At 38.4% G+C, this 19,427-nt stretch overlaps 2 protein-coding genes across 6 annotated transcripts in view; both read right to left on the bottom strand.

Annotated features, from left to right (window-relative positions):
• Positions 1 to 72: 72 nt before the first annotated feature.
• On the bottom strand, positions 73 to 3,236 carry LOC128683475 (uncharacterized protein). The gene is made up of 5 exons (XM_053769160.1): positions 3,095 to 3,236; positions 2,557 to 2,820; positions 1,984 to 2,178; positions 1,184 to 1,435; positions 73 to 655 (listed from the first exon to the last, which is right to left on the bottom strand). Exons 1-5 carry the CDS (start codon positions 3,144 to 3,146, stop codon positions 459 to 461), a joined length of 960 nt encoding a protein of 319 aa, XP_053625135.1. The 5' UTR covers positions 3,147 to 3,236; the 3' UTR covers positions 73 to 458.
• Positions 3,237 to 7,481: 4,245 nt separating this feature from the next.
• EcR (Ecdysone receptor) overlaps positions 7,482 to 19,427 on the bottom strand; it is a 187,973-nt gene continuing 176,027 nt past the window's right edge. For 3 of the 5 annotated variants that reach the window (XM_053769155.2, XM_053769154.2, XM_053769152.2), the window contains 6 exons: positions 15,640 to 15,810; positions 14,565 to 14,857; positions 14,111 to 14,290; positions 13,572 to 13,724; positions 12,639 to 12,861; positions 7,482 to 12,329 (listed from right to left, as the gene is read on the bottom strand). In XM_053769155.2, the coding sequence (XP_053625130.1) occupies positions 12,031 to 12,329; positions 12,639 to 12,861; positions 13,572 to 13,724; positions 14,111 to 14,290; positions 14,565 to 14,857; positions 15,640 to 15,810 (1,319 nt within the window). In that variant the 3' untranslated portion in view covers positions 7,482 to 12,030. The remainder of the gene's footprint in view (positions 12,330 to 12,638; positions 12,862 to 13,571; positions 13,725 to 14,110; positions 14,291 to 14,564; positions 14,858 to 15,639; positions 15,811 to 19,427) is intronic. The other 2 variants (XM_053769156.2, XM_053769153.2) reach the window with 1 other exon arrangement.

Below are 19,427 nucleotides of genomic sequence, written 5' to 3'. Positions count from 1 at the left end.
AGACATGATTAATTAAGGTTGTAACATATTGTAAAAATGGTGCTTAATGTGTTAGAAATTAAAGTATTTTGGTAAAATTAAAGTAATTTATTTTCCATCCATGACGTTAAATATCCTCGAAACCTTTCTCAGTAGAATGTAAGTTTTTAATTGCACATACTCTTTTAAATTCAATCTTATGTACGTAGTTAAATTATATTCAAAACGTTTGGGCCGCAAAAGTACATAATAATTGAAGAAATAAATATTTGTTTATGTAGCTCCATATTTCTTTTTATATATAATTATTATTTATCAGATCGATCGAACTATGAGGCCTTAGAGACAGCGGGTATGAAAGAAACCTAACCTCCATGAACTAAAATCACTGAAACGTGTAATTTTGTAATCTTAAACATCATGGAATTAGTAGGTACTCCGTACAACGAAGTACTTATTACATCCATGACTATCACATATTACGAGATGTCTGCAAATCTGTCGTCAAAATTATTGACGTCGACGTCATCGTTTTCACAGATGAAGAAGCATCTTCGATCGCAAGCTATATCATTGAGCTGACCATTGTAGAACATTGTTCCGCACCGTTCCAGATCGCCGCCGTCAGGCTGGCCACCACCCCAACGGGAGTACCCACTGTTTTCTAGAGGAGTGCCTGAAATGAAAAGGATGACATTATATCGTGCCATATCTCTCTTCTCCATAATTATGTTCTCGGTTGCGTTCAGGACTTGTTGCATTGTATTGTATGTCTGACAATAACCTTCCTTGGGAACGCTGTCGTTGCCTATGTTACCTGCCAAGGCTAGTGTCCCTTAATCGCCTCACATGACATCCGTATGGAGTACTCATATTCCAAGGCGAAACCACATCTTGTATCGCGCAATTCGCAAACTCGAAAGGTTATCGCTATAGACTTTGGTTTGCATTAAGGTCTGCGACGACCTCTTTTAATGGTTTTTAAAATCTATGTACTATTCGTGGTAAAAAATCAATTTAATAGAAATAATGCTTGAAAGTAAATTTACTTTTTTGTACTTATAAAATGTTATTCTTCTTCGCCTGAAAAACTTTCCACATTTTTATGTTTATGGAAAAATGTCTGATAAGAGACTCATAAAACAAAAAAAATCCAAAAGAGTAAGTACCCTCAACTTGTAGGTTGTAATAATTAAGTAAGTACCTTTAATTGTTCTCCATCCATTCCCGTTCCTATTATGATACCCTAAATGAACAGCTCCGCGGAGGTAATTCCCCGGAATGTTATCTTTCGGAGCCAGACTGGTCAGCTGCTGCAAGAAGTCTGCTTCAGCCTGACTCTCGATGACAGCCAAGAATGACAGCTCCGAACTGCAGATGGTGTACGCCTCCGTCCAGTTCTTGGGAGACAGATGGAATTTGTAACATCTTCCCAGCTCTTTGTTGTATTTGTAATCTGAAAGACCCAAAACATTAAACACTATGTGTCATTTCCAACCGTATTACCGTATAACCGTATAACCGTATAACCGTATAACCGTACACTTAGTTGTTCAGAAGAAACCATGGTAACAACAGGGCTAAATAGGGTAATTTTCTCAAATACTTAGGGTGAGTTGCAGTTACCTTTGACGTTGTCTTTACCTGCGCGTCGCTGGCGTTTAGACAAAATGGCGTACTTTGCGTTTTTCTGCACAGGTTAAAGTTAACGTCAAAGTTGAGTGATGCAACTGATTGAACTTGATTACCTTTTTGGTGTCATATTTTTTCTGTTCTCACTAGCGTTGATAGAAAATAGGAAAACATTTAAAATTACGACATAAAACGTCATTGCTTTTTTTGCAGGAAAAAACATTAGTTTTTTCCGAACTTTCAACGCCAGCCTTGACCGGAAGATGAATAAGTAACTACTGATCCTATAACATTATCGTTGTAACCCAAAAGTAACAAAAGCCTAAAAAGATATTAGCGATTTGGGAGCTAAGTAATTACAATGCTACTAACCTGGATATGGCATTTTACAAGCTGTATTCCATTCGAGGAACGCGAGCGTCTTCTTGCAGATGTAGGGATGCTTCTTCCAGCAGCCGTCGTCATTCATGGAACCTTCCTTGTTCAGCACCACGCAGTCCTCTTCACCCCCGCCGTCGTTAGGCTCGCCCGTTGCCCATTTGTTATACACATCCAATAAAGACAATCCTGTAAATACGACGAAATAAATTTTAAAAAATAGGTAATTGTATGTTCTACTGCTGCTGTTTTTTTTTTCGTCGCTAGATGTAACACACGAATTTCATATTTTAAAATATGACAAGATTTCTATTTCATCTGCAAATATTTATAAGAGATTAGAAAGTTTTGATCCATTATAACGCGTAATTTGTCGTTCAAAGAAATCAACGACAATATAGAAAAAAATATTCAACAGCATCGTCGCACTCGCAGGGCAGATTATTTGGCCACCCTAAAAAACCTAAATTTTTGTATAAGTTTCTTCAAGTTAACCACTTAAATAAAAATTGTACGGTAAGGAAGATGCAACGTAAGATGTAATAAAAATATTTAGTAATAACTCACCATCAATGGTTTCAAATACACCTTTAGCTAACAACGAGGATATACCAATCCAAAAGTGGTTGTATCCTTGAGCTTCCTTCACGTAGCCAAGAACTGCATTAGCTTCCACTTCGTTTTCCGGATAAAATAATGTGGCTCCCTCCCATTCACATATTTGCTTAGCGACTTGCCAACTTCTCGGAATGGTTTGGATTTTGTAAAAACTCTCAACAGACTCTAAATAGTGGTAGTCTTTTCTGAAGAATTTATTTTCACGTTGACCGTCTAAAATAATTTCAACGATTATATGTATAGCAAGATTTAATTAATTATAAATGATATGGCGGACCCGCGCTCCGATGGCTATAGAAACAACCGTATAAATGCTTAGATGTGAGGGAGATTTATCTAGAAGACAATAAGGCAAAACAAGTTTATTTACAAAACAAAGAATATTACAAAGGATGAGCATTTTAAAATGTTAATATGACGATATTGAATGTACTTATGGGTTTGTATTGCACGTAAAACTGAATAATATACAATCGTAGACACTTACACGAGCCGTAAAAAACAAATGATATAAACAACAAATATGAAAACCAACTCATTTTACTAAAAAAAGATTGGCAAAATTGATATCTGTACTCGACGACGAATCGAGTTCCACTGAGAGATCGTTATTAACATGCAAAATATTAACAGGAAAACACTTCGCAACATATACTGATCTCTTGTAAAATTATAAATCGAATTCCATTAAAAACGAGTTTCCAAAAAACAAGCTTATCGTTCCAACCCAAATATTATGATTTTACCATTGCCTCTCATCCTTTTACTCTCGCGCCATTTTCTTAGGTAAAATGTAAAGTCATGTCAGATGACTTTAGGCGACTTGAATAAAATCTGGCACTAATTTTGGCAATCACTCGAAAAGAAGAAGTTGGTAAAATATAGTTTTACTGATTTAGTGTGTCTGATGTATTTGTAATAATATGGATATTTAACCGACCTCATTTATCGGTCGCAGAACGTGGTTGAGTGCAATAAAAAATGGCCAATTTAATTTACCTGTGTTTATTAATATCGTTGGCATTTCATTGTACATGTAAGTAAACCAAAAAAATTGTTTTGTAGTTTTGAATTCCAATTTGGTTTCACAGCGGTAAATGGCACCCATCCAAAACCCTGAGTCTTGTCTGAGGCGGAAGATCATCTTGTGAGTTGCCTATGATATACTCTGGGTCTGGAGAAGCCATATCTGGTATGTTGCTCAGAGGGGCCTTCCCTTTTAGGGACCTAGCGGTGGGAAAAGGGGATAGCTTTCTACCCTGACTGTCACATACCCATGTGGCGTTCGACGAGGAGGAGTAGGAATATGGTATAGCGCGATGTGCCGCACTACGTATCCTCCACTATATAGCGGCCATACTACGGTAGTGTAAAGTGAAAGAAGCGCCCAATTTACAGTGTGCTGCGATCTCTTTGCTCTCCGGCCGATGAATAGTTGTTTAGGTGATGCACGACTTGATAATTCATAAAATCACAGCCAAATCTTTGGGCTTAGTGGCGTCACGGCCGTAAATGGAACTGGGGGCACGCGAGGAAGAATGAAAGTAGCCATAGTACGAAAAGTCTCACGAAAGTTGATATAGACTAGACGTATAATGGTGTAAAGGGTGCCAAAATTGAAGGAAGTAGGTAACCCATGTTCTTTTTGTGTAGGCAAAAGCTTATATGGTTGCCACAGATAATGTACTTGGGATTAGTCACCTTTAAATCATATTTACGGGGTAGACAGAGCCAATAGTTGTGATACTCGAAGGCCTATTGGTGGAATTGAGACAGATTGCTAAACCATCGCCTACAAGGACAATCTCGACTTTTACAATTTACGCGGAAAGAGAAGCGGCTAGCGGATTCTATGTTTTGCATGGATAAGATCATAATTATGCATTTATTAGGTTAGATACCTGTCTAACTACTTACTGTATATTTTAAGGCGGACAGCAAGCGAAAAAATTCGTCAGGAAATACTACCACTTCATAGAATCTGAGAACAGTTTTTGTAAAATCCATTGTGTTCCCGTTGGCATGACAAGAAGCTAAGCAAATATATGAATGGGAGGGTGCCACCTTGCTTCACCCTGATACTGAGTACACGGCAGTCCTAGCATACCTACTTAAAGGAAGCCTAATTGTTGAATATGGATATTTGGCTTGGTGTATCCTCATTATTAGCAAAAGGAGTTTTTGTTACTACTAATGGTTAGTATTTTAGTTCAATTAACCTTCTTATGTACCCTCCAATCCACACTGAGCCCGCAAATTGGTTCATGACCCTACCTAAGTCACAGACCACTCATGCCCAGCTGTGGGGATATTAAAATGGCTGATGGTGGGTGATAATGTATTTTTTAAATACGAGCGCAGCAAATTGATAAAACAAGGGGGATGGTAGGTACTGTACGATTATGGGGTGCGTATTTATTAGACTTAACCAAATACCTGCACTCAGGAATGTCTCAGAATCAAGAATAAATAAGTCAAAATCAGTAATCCTTACATATTATAATAATAAAAACTTTATTCAGCCAAACAATCAATACTTAATATAATACAAATGAAAAAATGTACTAGTCAATATAAAACCTCTGCTGCGTCTGTCTGTTCGCGATAAACTCTAAAACTATTGCCCGGAATTTCATGCGGTTTTCTTCAATAGATAAAGTGTTTCCTGAGGTGTATAATTTATTATGTTTTTACTCGAGCGAAGCCGGGACGGGCCGCTAGTGTTATATGTTTCGGGAAATCCATTAGATAACTGATAGCCTTTGTGATCTACATTATCGTATATAAAAACCGTTCAATGAAATACCAGACAATAACCGTAATTTATTTATCTGTAAAATAAAACCATTGTATAATGTGGACTTTTGAGTTAATGGATATATTTTTAATTTGTTTTACAGGAACATTAATGATAGATGTTTATAATAAATGGAGCAAACATGAACCGAACAATATGGGTGACGCGGAGGATTGCGTGATGTCGTATGTGAGCTTAGGAGTGATGAATGAGGATGGATGTTTCAAGAAAGCCGTATATTTGCAAGAAGACTCTCAAGTCACTGAAATGGAGTTATTCATGCAATATGCCATATAAAGGTTGGTATAATATTTTCTTTCAAACTGGTTCTAATTTTGGTCGCCGGGTCAGGTGTGATTTGCACGAGTGACGCCTATGTAGGTAGAAATGCTTTGAAAACGATAATACAGGACTTTTTATAAATTGGCAATATTTTATCTACTTACTTGCGTCCATGATACTGAACAACTTTTCATATGAGGTGCAATCGCGAAGAAAAATCAACTGTTGCATATAAAATCAATATAACTTGAGGAATGTGTATGGATCAGCTGATTTTCTTTTCACGATTTCTGCTTTTTAATTGAAAAGTTGTTCAGTAACATGGAAGTGTGTATTTGGAGAATCTTTATTCTTTATTTATGTACATTTTATGTCATTTCAGATAACATCTATAACGATACACTCGGGAAATGTTACAAATTCCACCACTCGCCAAAAAACTGGACTGAGGCATACACAATATGTAGTTCAGAGTTGTCCTACCTAGTCGTGATTGACAGCCAAGATGAAGACGACTTCATGAGTGAGGAATTAGAAGAATATGTTACGCTAAGCAACATACACAGTTGTTATAAGGGAACAGGCTTTTTAGGGTATCATAACAGGCTCGGAAATGATGGAGATCTGTTCAAGGTATTATTTTTAAACCACCACCATATCACCACTTATCACATAGCCACTTATATGCTACTCGAAATTTCGCACGGTTTGGTCTTCGTATAAAATATATATCCCCCTGCATCGCGTTTGTTTGAGGCGGGTACGTAGAATAATCTATGAGCCGTGGCGTGCATAGAAGGAAAAGCAAACAGATCTCTTCCAGTTAATAGTATTGGTTTAGCATGTAACACAGAATGTAAGTACCTAATCTGTCAAAATGTTTTTATAACTTACAGATATTTCTATTGAAAATGAAAATTTCGGTTGGTGGGGCGCGACAACCGACCCAATGATGATGCAGAGAAATATGGAGCGGTCATGGTAGGCAGGCTTCATGACATATTCTGTAATCTTCGGTGCTATTTTGTGTGTGAACATGATATTTAGCACTATAAATAGTGATGTTTATGTGAATTGAGTTAAATACGGCCCATTTATTTAGTTGCCCAAACATTTAAAAAATAAAGAATGTAATTAAAATTATTGTTCATATAATAATAATAATACAGATTTAATTATGATCCAATCCCCATTATAGGGCCTTTAAATCAACATTCATTAATCATAGTCTAAATTAATTATTATATTATGTACATGTTTAATTCATTTTGACATGTCAAAATTTATTCAACAGCAGCGACGCCATTACTGCCGTTGCCTTTGTAGCTGACATAAAAATATACATTGACAAATCAGTTATTTATAAACATAGCACAATTTACATTAGATTGCAACTGTTTCTGAACTGGGTATAGTCTGTGTTTCAGATATAATTGCTCCTTCTTCCGAAAACAACAACAAAATACTTATTAACATCTCGTTAATCGCTCTCATCTTACCGATTTCCATGCTGGTTCATGGACAAAACGTGAATGCGTAGCGTAAACTTTAACTAGAAGATTAAAAAACACGCAAATATTTTTTTGTGTGCCTTATATCCAATACTGTGTTTATAATAATAGTTAACGTTACGCAGCGGATGGTATTTCGATTTCTTATTGGATTGTGGTGATAGATAAGATACAGCAATGAGATACAGTCATTTGCAGAAATCCAAATTACTTTAATTCAAAATGGAGATTTGCATATGAATGTACAATATGAAAGAGACAAGAAAAAATAAAAGACGATAATATTTTTTATAATTTTATCTTGAGGTGTAAGTTTATTCGCATAACAATGTTTCATACAAATTTCCTCTTTTTGTACACACCTTTTCATGGTTTATTTTTGTAGTTTTTATAAAAGTTGACTCTAAAATTTTAACATATCGTCATGTCTGTTCCCTATATCTAATTCGCTTTACCACTGCCGTTAAATTATTTAATAACAGAGGATTTATTAAGGCAAAGTATTAGGAGGAAAGAAAAGTTACTGCAGACTAAAAAGATTAAGAAAATAATATACAAATATTGTGTTTCTACGAACACGGAATGGGCTTACAGCGTAATCAGCCTTCCCATATCGTTCCACGTGGCACTGAACTGTATGCGATACTTGGCTTGGACCTTCACCGGCCACCACGAGGCGGAAAGTGCAGTAGGATTCATTAAAGCCACTATTTTCTAACGGACATTGCACTCTTAGCACTGGTCTCAGCAAACTAGGCGCCACCCCAAGAGGCTGCCAGTTACACCTAATAAGAAAATTCGTCACTAAATAACAACTAAATCACTTTAAAATCAATTGAAAATGTACATTATTCTCCTTATCAATGTAAACAAAACTAATCTACTACGAAAAAAAATTAGCAAATTTAAATACAAAGATCTACCTAGACCTCTATGTAAAATTAATCACTTAAGTAATAGAAAAACACAATAGTGAGAGTGAACGTTGCATTTCCAGCGCAACTCACTTGTGATATAGTTATTATGCCTTTTAGTGTACATTCAACGAATGATAAAAAAGGATATTGCGTTGACACATTAAAACTAAAAATTGACTGTACATTTTATATTTAATATGTAAATATTTGTACATATTGCACTCTGAAGTAACAAAATTATTAAATCTGTCGAAACGAAGAATATGTTGGCGATTTCAGTAAATACAAAATTCAATGAAATTACAAATCATCACAATGTTCGTAGCTCGTACACTATACTAAGTCCCTACGGCTTACAAAGCATACGAAACATAAATATGGAGGTAATTTACAAAAAAATATATTCTACCCAAATAATATAAAAATAACAACAGCCATCTGTACTTAGATGAATAAAATTAAAAGTACATATGTCAAACATATGACAATAGAATCTAGAGGTATCTATGTACAAAGTTAATGGACATAAAGTAGACTCCCACAATCAAGTCCACCGTTTGTAAAGACTGGACGTGCCACGTTTGGTCACAACAATACTCTTCTCAGTGCTTCCATGTAAAAGTAATACAATTCGAATTCAAAAGGCAATAAAGGACAACAGGTTATAACAGTCGATCATCGTACTCTCCTCTGCCAGTCTTGTCTACACATATCGCCATCTCCCTTACACATGCTGACTCAGTGGGGTGCTCAGTGTGCCGTCTCGCTTTTACATCATTATCCCAATAAGCGATATAAACTTATCATCTTACTAATGTTCCATTATTAGCTAAAGACACAAATTATATTATGGTATCTCATTACTTATTAGTTTCTCGTGTGAGATTATTACATTACTTAATAAACCTATTACAATTTCGAAATTGAATAATATGTATCAAACACGACCGGCTGTGCACCGACGGGGTCCGGATCCTACCAAGCTAATATGAAAACTACGCGACAAATGATGTATAATAATTACTTATCGAATGGCAGTTATTTTTGTCACAAACCTCCGATGTGGCCGTAAGAGGCGACTGCTCGGCTCACGGCAACATCTCGGTCATAAGGCATCGTTCGCAGCGAGATTCTGAAACGCTCAACTCGAGTACGGACCACGACTTGGCCCGTTATAACCCACGCGTCAAGTAAATAAGTTATAATGGCAGTGTATTCGTTAATACGCCCCAATCAGCAGGACACCTAAGACACTCCAGTGACGTTTTGTGCATCTTTCTCTATTATAGATCGCCTAATGCTAGAATAAAATTATATAAGTCGAAAAGATGTACTCAAGCCGACTAGCGCGCGGTCCGCGGTGCAAGCGCGATCGTTTCACTCTGAATTTATACGTATATTAAGAAATGCATTTCCAAAAACCCCAGGCATACCGATTATGTAAATACATCACACTTAATGGCATGTAAAGAAGACACATTCAACACGCACCAGACAGACACTTAATTACTTCTTAAACGCGTAAAATGGATGGTGAATAATTTCGTGTGGTGAGATGTTAAGATGAACAAACATACGCGATTTGGTGTTCTACTTTTTAAGAAAGTTCTCGTAACAGACATCGAAGACGTGGAGACGGTCACTGTACAACAGTCCCCAGGAAAAGTGGCTTTCTGTTATCATTATTATTATAGATATACTAGCGGCCCGTCCCGACTTCGCTCGGGTGGTATAAAAATAGGTAACAACCGATTCTCAGACCAAATGAATATACAAATAAAATTTCATCTAAATCGGTCAAGCCGTTTCGGAATAGTATGGCAACTAACACTGTGACACACATTTTTAGTATATATAAAGATTAATTGTAATAATTCATGGCTTATAAAATTATATCATGCCAAGTGCCACTAATTGCAAACAGTTAACAGGTATACGACAATCAATTTGCATTTTCAGTACTAATCCTCATATAAATATGGACAAATTGTTTTTAATAAATACTTATACGAACATTTAAAAAATTGAACTTCCTAACCAAAAGCTAACTAGCTGTTTGTTGCGCGACAGAAAGCCACTTGCATGAGGCAAGCGAAGCCGCCGGCTTGGGCTAGTCACGAAGACCGGCGGCCGACGAACGGAAAACTCGCTAAACGAACGAACGTTAACAACGCTTACGGTAATTGAGATCTATTAATTTTATCTTCTATATACTATGTTTTCCTCTCATCAACAATGTAGGTACACGACACAGGTAACGCGAAATAAGGCATATCGTATGTGGCTATTTATAGCTTTACGGGCAGTTAGTGTTCAAATGTTAGACCTACTATGATTAATTAATATCCGCTGGTCGGAGGTAGATTTGGTTCCGCGATTATTGGACGTTGCGTGCATGTAGACATAAGACCGCCCAAACAAGGACACATTAACTGACGCGCTGGCAGAGACGTACTATTTTAATATGTACCATAACATCTAGCCATATAACGCGCCCTTGTAGATAAGACTATCTTTACATTGTAGTATCTACTACACCAATATTGTTCCCATAGAGTAAGCTCGGCCAAATACATGCCATAAATAGTTTTAAACAAAATATATAATTATTAGCTGCCATTTTGTACTTTAAGTAGAGAAGAGTGGCGGGCTTCAAATCAAACATTCAAATAATTATTCAAAGAATACTGTACAAGTTTGGTAATTTCTTGGGGACCAACTATCTAATTTCATATCTACATAACATGTGCCTTACCACATGCACGCGACGTCCTATTTAAGTAGAAACATCCAAAGTATCGTATAATAAGTAATGTATTTTTATAACTGGGAACACGCACCAAACCTGCCTCCTTGTAAGTAACTATGTTTTAAAACATGTGACACGTACACAAAGTCTATTTGCAATGCTCTTATTATTTATGCTTATGGAATAAATTGCACACTCACGTAGATTTGGCCTTTCAGCGTGTGATAAATTGATTATCGATATGCAGCGTAACTAATCCTTATAGAAATGTACAGATTATAGGCGTTGTAGGACATTCCAGCGAAAACAGTGTAAAATGCAATGTCGATTTGCCATCTAAGCGACCTATGAATGCTTCTGTGAAAGCTACCGACAGTAGTGTTAAATGTAATAAGACACACTTATCTCAGCCTACGTAAGATAATTCAACATGTTATAAATGTAATCACAGCATAATAAATTATAAATTACTGACGCGGACGCGAGCGGAGCAATGGAACATGAATCGGAACGAAATCGACGGGACACGATAACACGTTTGACATAAACTATATATAAACAAACACCGCAGAATATCACGTACATAAGGTCCGCGGCCGGCAGCCAGCGAACTCGGGATAACGTCGCGGAACGTTACACTGCTACTCATCACATATATTAATCGAAAAGGTTAATCAACATATCGTTAATTTTGGTAAATAAACATATCAACTTTTCACCCAATAGAAACATCTCATATATTACTTTTTTTTCTCTATAACTCTGGTAGTATGTACGTATCTGTAATTTAGGAGGTGTACTTATCGAAGTCTTATAATACAGCCGTATCCGAGTGACCAACAATATCCAGTCGAAAACGATATAAAGGGTCCCTCCGGTCGCGCCGGCCAGAACGAGACGCGGTCATTGCGGCCGGCGCGCGGGCCACAAACGATCAACACTAATATATTCTCCAAACGTTCAACAACACATATATTCACTAATCTCGCGCATTCGTCGTCGGTCACCGAATACGAACGAAATCGGGGATAGTCCCACGCACAGTCCTTATAAATAGGATGATCACGTCCGACGTTGTGTCCTCGCACTTCACTAAAACTAGCCAGTCTATGAGCGTTCTCTCCTTGTGTGTGGGGCCGCTCACAGGCAGCGAGAGGCGCGGGCGGGCTAGAGGGCCGAGCCCGCGTCCACGAGCGGCAGCTGCTGGGCCGTGGACACGTCGGCCACGTCCCAGATCTCCTCCAGGAAGGGCGGCAGCTTGCGGTTCTTGAGCTTGAGCGAGATGCACATGTTGGAGTTCTGCATGCCGAGCGTGCGGATCTCCGTGAGCACGGACAGGATCTTGCCGAACACCACGGCGCAGCGCGGCGAGTCCGAGTGCTGGTTCATGATGTACACGCGCAGGGTGTTCAGGTAGTACCGCTGGATCTCCTCCACCAGCTGCGGCTGCTCCAGCCCCGGCCGGTCTGCAATAAATGTACACAATGGTTATTATTAATAGCAACAGAATGAATATCTTCCAAACAAAAATTAAACTGAATGCCTTATGTATGCTATTTAATGGTAAAATCAAATCATTTATTCAGAAATTACACCTTCATAGAAGCATAGTTCAATGTTGTTGTTTTTTTCTTTCAGCCATTTTTGCGAAAATATAAAATGACTGATAGATTGTGCTCTAAAATCATAACAAGTGGAAATCTAGTCACTGCCTATCCACACGTGAAACAGACATGACAATATATCTGTATGTATGTATCTGCCATAATAATTACCTGAGAAGATGACGATGGCAGTGAGTAGCGCGTAGTGCACATTATCCATAGTCATTGAGTACATGCACCGACAGAAGTGCAACAAGTCCTCGATGACATACGCCATGCCAGCCTTGCGGTAGTTGTCGCGAGTGTACGCCTGGTTGTTCGCGAACAGAACACTGTCCGTCGCCGCGTCATACCGCCGCGCCACTCGCAACATCATCACCTCGCTTGAGCACGCCTGTTGAGACAAATATTATGTAAAAACAAGTGTTATTTTTATAGTATAGTAGCAAACTAGTATGCGGGTTCCCTGATGGTAACCATACAGCCCATGGACACCAGTGAGTTGCTGACTTTTTGATAAAGCAATAAGATTTTTCTTGAAGGCCTCAATGTCGAAACTATTAGGGTACACCGCTGAAGGCAGTTTTATTCCATAGTCTAGCACAGCGCAGGAAGAAGTTACTTGAAAAACGGACTGTTGTTGAGCGCCAACCGTTAAGATGATGGGGTGGTTTTGATCATTACTGCAACAAAACTAACAGAGTAGAAGTTACAATTGGCAAGTGCTGGTAAAGCATGAGAGAATGAATGGATGAATGCGGAGCACCATGAATGGAATAACTACACATCATGTCGTTTCTGCTTCTAGCAAAGGGACAACAATTCTTGAAGTCATCAGCCAGAACTTTTTGGGTAAGGACGATATGCATGCCGTGCCAATGGTCTAAATGTTAAAAATGTCGTAGCCCGTACGAAGTGGAGAAGAAAAAGTAGGAGGAACGCCCAATTATTTCATACGATATAAGCCAAATCTTTGAAATTTGGCCAGTGGATTTGGATAACAGAGTAACTAGCATCTATGCATCATCGTCACAATTTTTCTAACAAGTCTTTTCACGTCTATTAGTAAAAAGTATACAATATTAGTAGAAAGTTATTAAAAACCTTTAGTAACGTGATTTGATCTGGTTGTGAGATTTTGGAGAAGCCAGGCAAGCCTTTGGCGAACTCCACTATAAGCTGCACAGTGAGGATCGTCATCTCCGTGATCTGGCGGAACGGCATGTCGTCGTCGTCCTCGTCTGTTGGCTGCCACGTCTGCAAGCACAATTGTTAAAATGTTAAATGTTGCCACTAGATGGCGTTAGAAGCTAATTCATCACATGACATGATTAATCCAGAAACCTTTGTAGACTCTTTTTCACATGAATTTCATTGTAATTGGCGCCATTTTTGTAAGAAAATAACAATACCGCCATGAAGTTAAAAATTTAACTTTTCCAAATGTCACAAACAAAAAATTATTATGGGCCTTATGTGACCGTGATGTTAGGTAATATTGGAGCCCACACTGCTAAGAACTTTTTGATAGATTTATTGGTATCTCTTTTCTCTTTAGTATAGCGAGATTTATATACAGCAGATGTATATACCTTTTTCTCTTTTTCTTTTAACACCAATTTGTATATATACTCATGTCTTACCTGTGTGACCCTTTTGAGATCCTCTTCAGAAGGCTGCTCGTATCCGTCCTGGTACCACACGAGCCTCGCGATGAGGAACTGCTGATTGGCGGTCAGAGGAGGGATGTTTTTCAGCCGGTTCTGCTCCATCAGTTTGTCCGACAGGAACCGCGGGACCACTTCGTGCTGCAAACATTCCAGCTTCACGTAGGAAACCGTCGAATTATTATCGCTTCGAGGGTGAAACGATTTAAAGACGAAGATAGAAGGAAATAATGATAGTATTGACGTATGATGACGTATTTTCTACTATCTTGGACATCAAAGGTAATAATATGATAATTCTGTTTTGTAAAACTGTATATGATTTAAAGATTTGTTTTAAAGATAAGAAGAGAAGAAGTTTATTTGCTCTATCGTTACAAAGAGAAGGAAAATATTAAGAAAAGTGGGCAAGTTATTATAAAGAACTTACAATCCTGGCGGCCTCTGGTGGTGGCGGATCGCACTGCATGATGGGGGGCATGTGATCGTCGACTGTCGTCGTGCTCACGGGCAATTTGTCTTTCTCCCTCTGTGCCTTTTTCTCTTTCCGCTTTATCGCACACTGGGTCTCAGGCACGACGCACTCTGGTCTCATACCCACCGCAAGACATTTCTTTAACCGGCATTCCTGACATTTCCTTCGCATATACATGTCCATTTCGCACGCGTGCCCGAATTTGCATATATAAACCGCATTTTTTGTCACACTCCGCCTGAAGAATCCTGGAATGCCACAACATCAAGGTTAACTTTTTATAATCTTTATATACGTGAAACCGTCACAAAAACAACGTGACGAAATAACAGCGAACTGTCCGATAAGATAATGATACTAGTCATATATAGGTAATAGTATATCAAGTTTATCTACATGAACCTTTATGTGGCGGTAATAGTTGCTAAAATGCTCTGATTTTATAGTAACGTGTCTTTACACTGATTGCCTGAAAGACATGGGTCATTGACAGCATTCAGATGACGGTTTTTATTGTATCTACACAAAATGAATAAGATAGACAGCGGCATAAATAGATTAAATTGGACATAATTGTACAAGATTACATGCCTGTGTTCCATGGCTCCAAGGATGATTTTAGCTTGTTTTCTGATTACTTACATTGTATAAAATGATACAGTGAATGCACACAATACGAGTAAAACCTGGCACTTGTAACAGCCCTGATAGGAATCGCGGTGATTCAGGAGATGGGCAGACATGCTGCAGACAGCATTGTGACGTCCTGCTACACGACTACAATATGCATAGTAGTAATCGACTCGCGCAGCACAATGCGCCAATTCAACGCTGAATTGGCACGCTCGTGGGCGACGAGTAAGGACTATGGTAGCTGACCTTAGCAGCACTAACACGATTATGAAGTCACTGCGTACTACGATCCATATCGATGTGTTACGCACAACTTACTTTTTCCGTGTTTTTCTAAAACAAAGACTCATCATTGATCAGCGATATAGACAGTATGATTTACATGTATGTGATGTACCTTTGCATCCTTCACACGTTAGCGCATTGTAATGATATCCGGAGGCTCTGTCCCCGCATACGAGGCACAACTCCTCCTGCTGCCGCGGTGCCGGCCCCTTTTTCTGTCGTCTCGCATCGCCGTCCGTACTGCAGCCATTGACGCTGGATGCCGGTGACAACTCCTCACGACCTGAAACAAAAGATATAGGAATTCAATATGATGTATTGTTTGAGAAATGCAACTGCGCAATAAATGAGAAGCGAGCTCGGTGGCCGGCGGCACCCAATGCGAACGTCTAAAATCGGACGCTATAAAATTTGCATACATTTCATGAACCATTTGTCGAGTTGGCGGACGAGCGAGAATTTTATTTTTCATTTTTATGTTCCGCCCGTTCCTTGAAGAGAAGTATTGAATCCGATATACGCTGGTAAGTTTTCGGCAGTTGCGTGAACATTTCCTGCCCAAACAAAAGGTGGCTAGAGCGATGTCCGCATACTAATGAAGTTCAAAGCGGATTTTATATTCGAGTCGCACGCAGGAGCTGGTGTGGGATGTGCGATGGAAATGTAATAGGCAATTGTCAATCAGAGTTGGAAGTCCATAAAAAGTAAACAAGAATAAGGAATGTTTTGAGGCACATAAACATCAATATATCGATAAATTGGTAGTTTGTATGTGCTCAGCATGAACATTGTATGTTGATTGATTTTATTGCAATTTATTTATAACACTGACGATAAATTAATCTAACAATGTTGATGTAGCGTTGTTGTTCATAACAGTAGGTTCTAGGAATATTATTGGTGAGAGAAGGGTTCGTTTAAGTAAGTCTCATTAAGTTTATTTACATTTTTATTGTGTCCATTATACCGAGTCTCGGCGGGTCGGCGCCCGCGTACCTGCGTTACGCAACCAACCAAAATAGCTGATGCCAAAAAACTAGTTCCACGTGGGAGCTGAGCCAGGTTGCGCTTCGGTAACTATAATGCCGTCTATACATTATAGCGATACAGTAGTTTTTCATTGCGGTAAATAAAAACTCAATACTCGATCTGTCCAAATTCGGCGATAGTGTGTAGCCAGCATAATGCGAGGAACACACGATACAAATACAAAGAAGGGCTTGGTGTATCAAAATATGCACGGCCATCACATAAAGCGGAACCATGGCGGAACCGCTTACCCGCTCCATTTACCTCTGCCCCGCGTATCGCTAGACAAATGTTATGTTAGGTTTTTATATATAAAAACATTGTTAATCCACAAGATATGCCACCGGTCTAATCCAATTATGGAAATTCTTAAACGCATTTGAGTACCTAATTCTACTCTAATTGAGCGAAATGTTTTTATCCCGACCAAAGTGACCTTGTTTACTTTCGCACTGCCAATTCCACTATCTAGTATATTTATGCCAAAATAACTCCCGCCTGCACTTGCAATAAATATATCTGACTCAATAAAGGGGTCAAGTGCGAGCGTCCATTTATCGTCGAGGTCTTTATAAAATGGAATTTATGGTTATAGGTTTATTGACCGATAAAAACACGCATTTTTATTCATGTATATTACAACATTCCTTACATAGCATATTAAAATAATTGCAAGTCATTAAAAAGGTATTCAGAAATAAAGGAAAAGTCGAAAACGGATTTCAATGCTAAATGCTGCTGATTCTTTAAAAATATGTTTTGTGTTGAATTGTGATAAAATAAATAAAAATGGTAACTGATAAAAAAAAATGTACCGTGTATACGAAAGTTATTTATATTAAATAACCTTTTTGACCTAAAATGATGCAATGATGGCGCGGTGAAAGTGCCACCAAGTCTAAACCAGTTTGTCTTTTGAATTTCAATAAGTTTGCTTTTGATTTTACACTGTTTTTTAACTTTTTTTTATTCCAATATAATAATTTATTGGCAATAAGTTCCAGCATAATTAAAATAATAATAAAAATTTATTTCAAAAAATGTCCTACGTACTATATACGCACAGTGGTTTGCTAATACTATGAAATTGTGTGTAAATGTACTCTCGTTACACAACAAGAGTACATTTACACAAAAATGCATAATAAATTGTAATGATGTAGGTAGTAGTAGTAACTAAGTAGTAATAGTAACTAATAAGTCAAAGATTGCATGTTTTTTCAGTGGCTTTTAACAACATTATTATACTTTTACTGATAAGTCTATAATTATTATAAATCAAAGCATTGTCCGTGAAAAAGAAAGCTAATCAAAAGTTGAATGCACGGATGACCGAGTCAGTGTGTTATGGTATTACGTCTCAGCTGTTCACTGTTGCGCCCGCGTTTGGAAGGTCTAGTTCGTACCGCTTCGGGGGAGCTCGGGCTGTTTCGGTTATGCGAGCGAGAGGCGCTCTAGAGCGACAAGTGGGGCGCGAGCGTCGACCGGGGGCAGCGTGCGGCCTTGACTCTTGAAGCCCCCCCTCACGCCCCACCTCGCTACGCTCACCGCGCAGCCACTTTATTTATGATAGCATCAGCTCCAAGCTCGCGATTCTCTACCAACTAATAAGCAACTCGTTTTTCCTCTCACGCGACTTATTTTTTGTACGGCAGGTTCTATTTAAGATATTGATATTTTAAAAGGATATTAACTTTGTTTCTTTTTGCTTTGTATAAAGGTATCTAAGTAAATTTCTGAAAGTCGTTCATCATGTAGTTAGTCATCAAGCGGCATCAATTAAACTTTCACTGTGACCTCAGTCAGAGAACAACGCAATCATTTCGCAGGCGGCCGCGTCAGCGTCTAGTGAAAGTTGGCCAAAAGTGGGTATTGCACAAGTCTACATACGCACACGTAATTTTAATTCGGATGTGGCGAAAGTAAGCCCATGCAGTAACGAGTTGGCTGGAACTGTGGACATTAGGACTTCCCAACGGCGCTCAATATGGCATAATTTCTATAGAAAACAAATTTTGTGAAACTTTCAAGGGTCTGTCTGCTTATTAGATAAGAGCTTTGACGGAGCAGTGGCATATAGAAGCAGGACAGATAGCAGTGGCATATTCGTAGCTATTCCTTCTTGCCTTTCGCGTATGGAACTCTAAAAATGTGGATAAAACCTCAATTTGATAGGATTTATCTCTACACCGCTACTATAATATGTGTTGCAGCGGTCGTGGATCGTGGAGAAATTATTGTCTAAAACTAGACGTATCGAATAGCATAAATATTATACTGTGGTAGTAGTTAGAATCTGCCTGTTTGGGAACCGCTGCTACGAGCATTCGCCGAGCATCACTAATCGCATTACACAGAAACACTCTGTGATTCCGCGCCACACAAGAGCTAGCCAAGATCTATTATTGCTCACAGGTAAAACATTATTGCACTGCAAGCTTGTCAAATAGATATCGCGACGGCAAATTACTTGTTTCTCAAGAATAAAGAAATTTGAAAGTAGAAAACTTGGGATATAATTTATGAAGCTAGAAGCTACTCAAATTTTTTGAAAATTCGTTTCTATTACTGTAGCACATAGTACATGACCGGCGGTTCACTGTACATAATTTTCACGTTATATCTCCTCTGATGTGAGGGTTGATTTCAAATTTAAAGAAAAAATCTCCGTTTGATTTTTTATCAGAATTAACCACACCCGCTGTCAATTGCAGTGTGGAACAGCATTGGCGCATAAAAAAATGCATACAAGATCGATGCATCGGCTGGGTGGAGACGTACGATGTTACTTTCAATACTTTCTAGCAAGAGATGTGGGCCTCGCAACTGGAGCGATCGTTTTCACCGCGGGGAAAACGGATTGAAATAGAA

Source organism: Plodia interpunctella, chromosome 3, assembly GCF_027563975.2.
Source record: "Plodia interpunctella isolate USDA-ARS_2022_Savannah chromosome 3, ilPloInte3.2, whole genome shotgun sequence".
Lineage (NCBI taxonomy): Eukaryota > Metazoa > Arthropoda > Insecta > Lepidoptera > Pyralidae > Plodia > Plodia interpunctella.
Note: the sequence above shows the minus strand (reverse complement) of the source record. Positions and strands in the feature narration are given on the sequence as shown.

What these genes read in the sequence shown, in the direction of transcription:
- LOC128683475 (XM_053769160.1), bottom strand. Translation starts at nt 3,146, where the DNA reads ATGAGTTGGTTTTCATATTTGTTGTTTATATCATTTGTTTTTTACGGC. An exon ending in ATTTGTTTTTTACGGCTCGT is followed by an intron (nt 2,821 to 3,094) that starts GTAAGTGTCTAC and finishes AAATTATTTTAG; the next exon opens with ACGGTCAACGTGAAAATAAA. An exon ending in TGTATTTGAAACCATTGATG is followed by an intron (nt 2,179 to 2,556) that starts GTGAGTTATTAC and finishes TCGTATTTACAG; the next exon opens with GATTGTCTTTATTGGATGTG.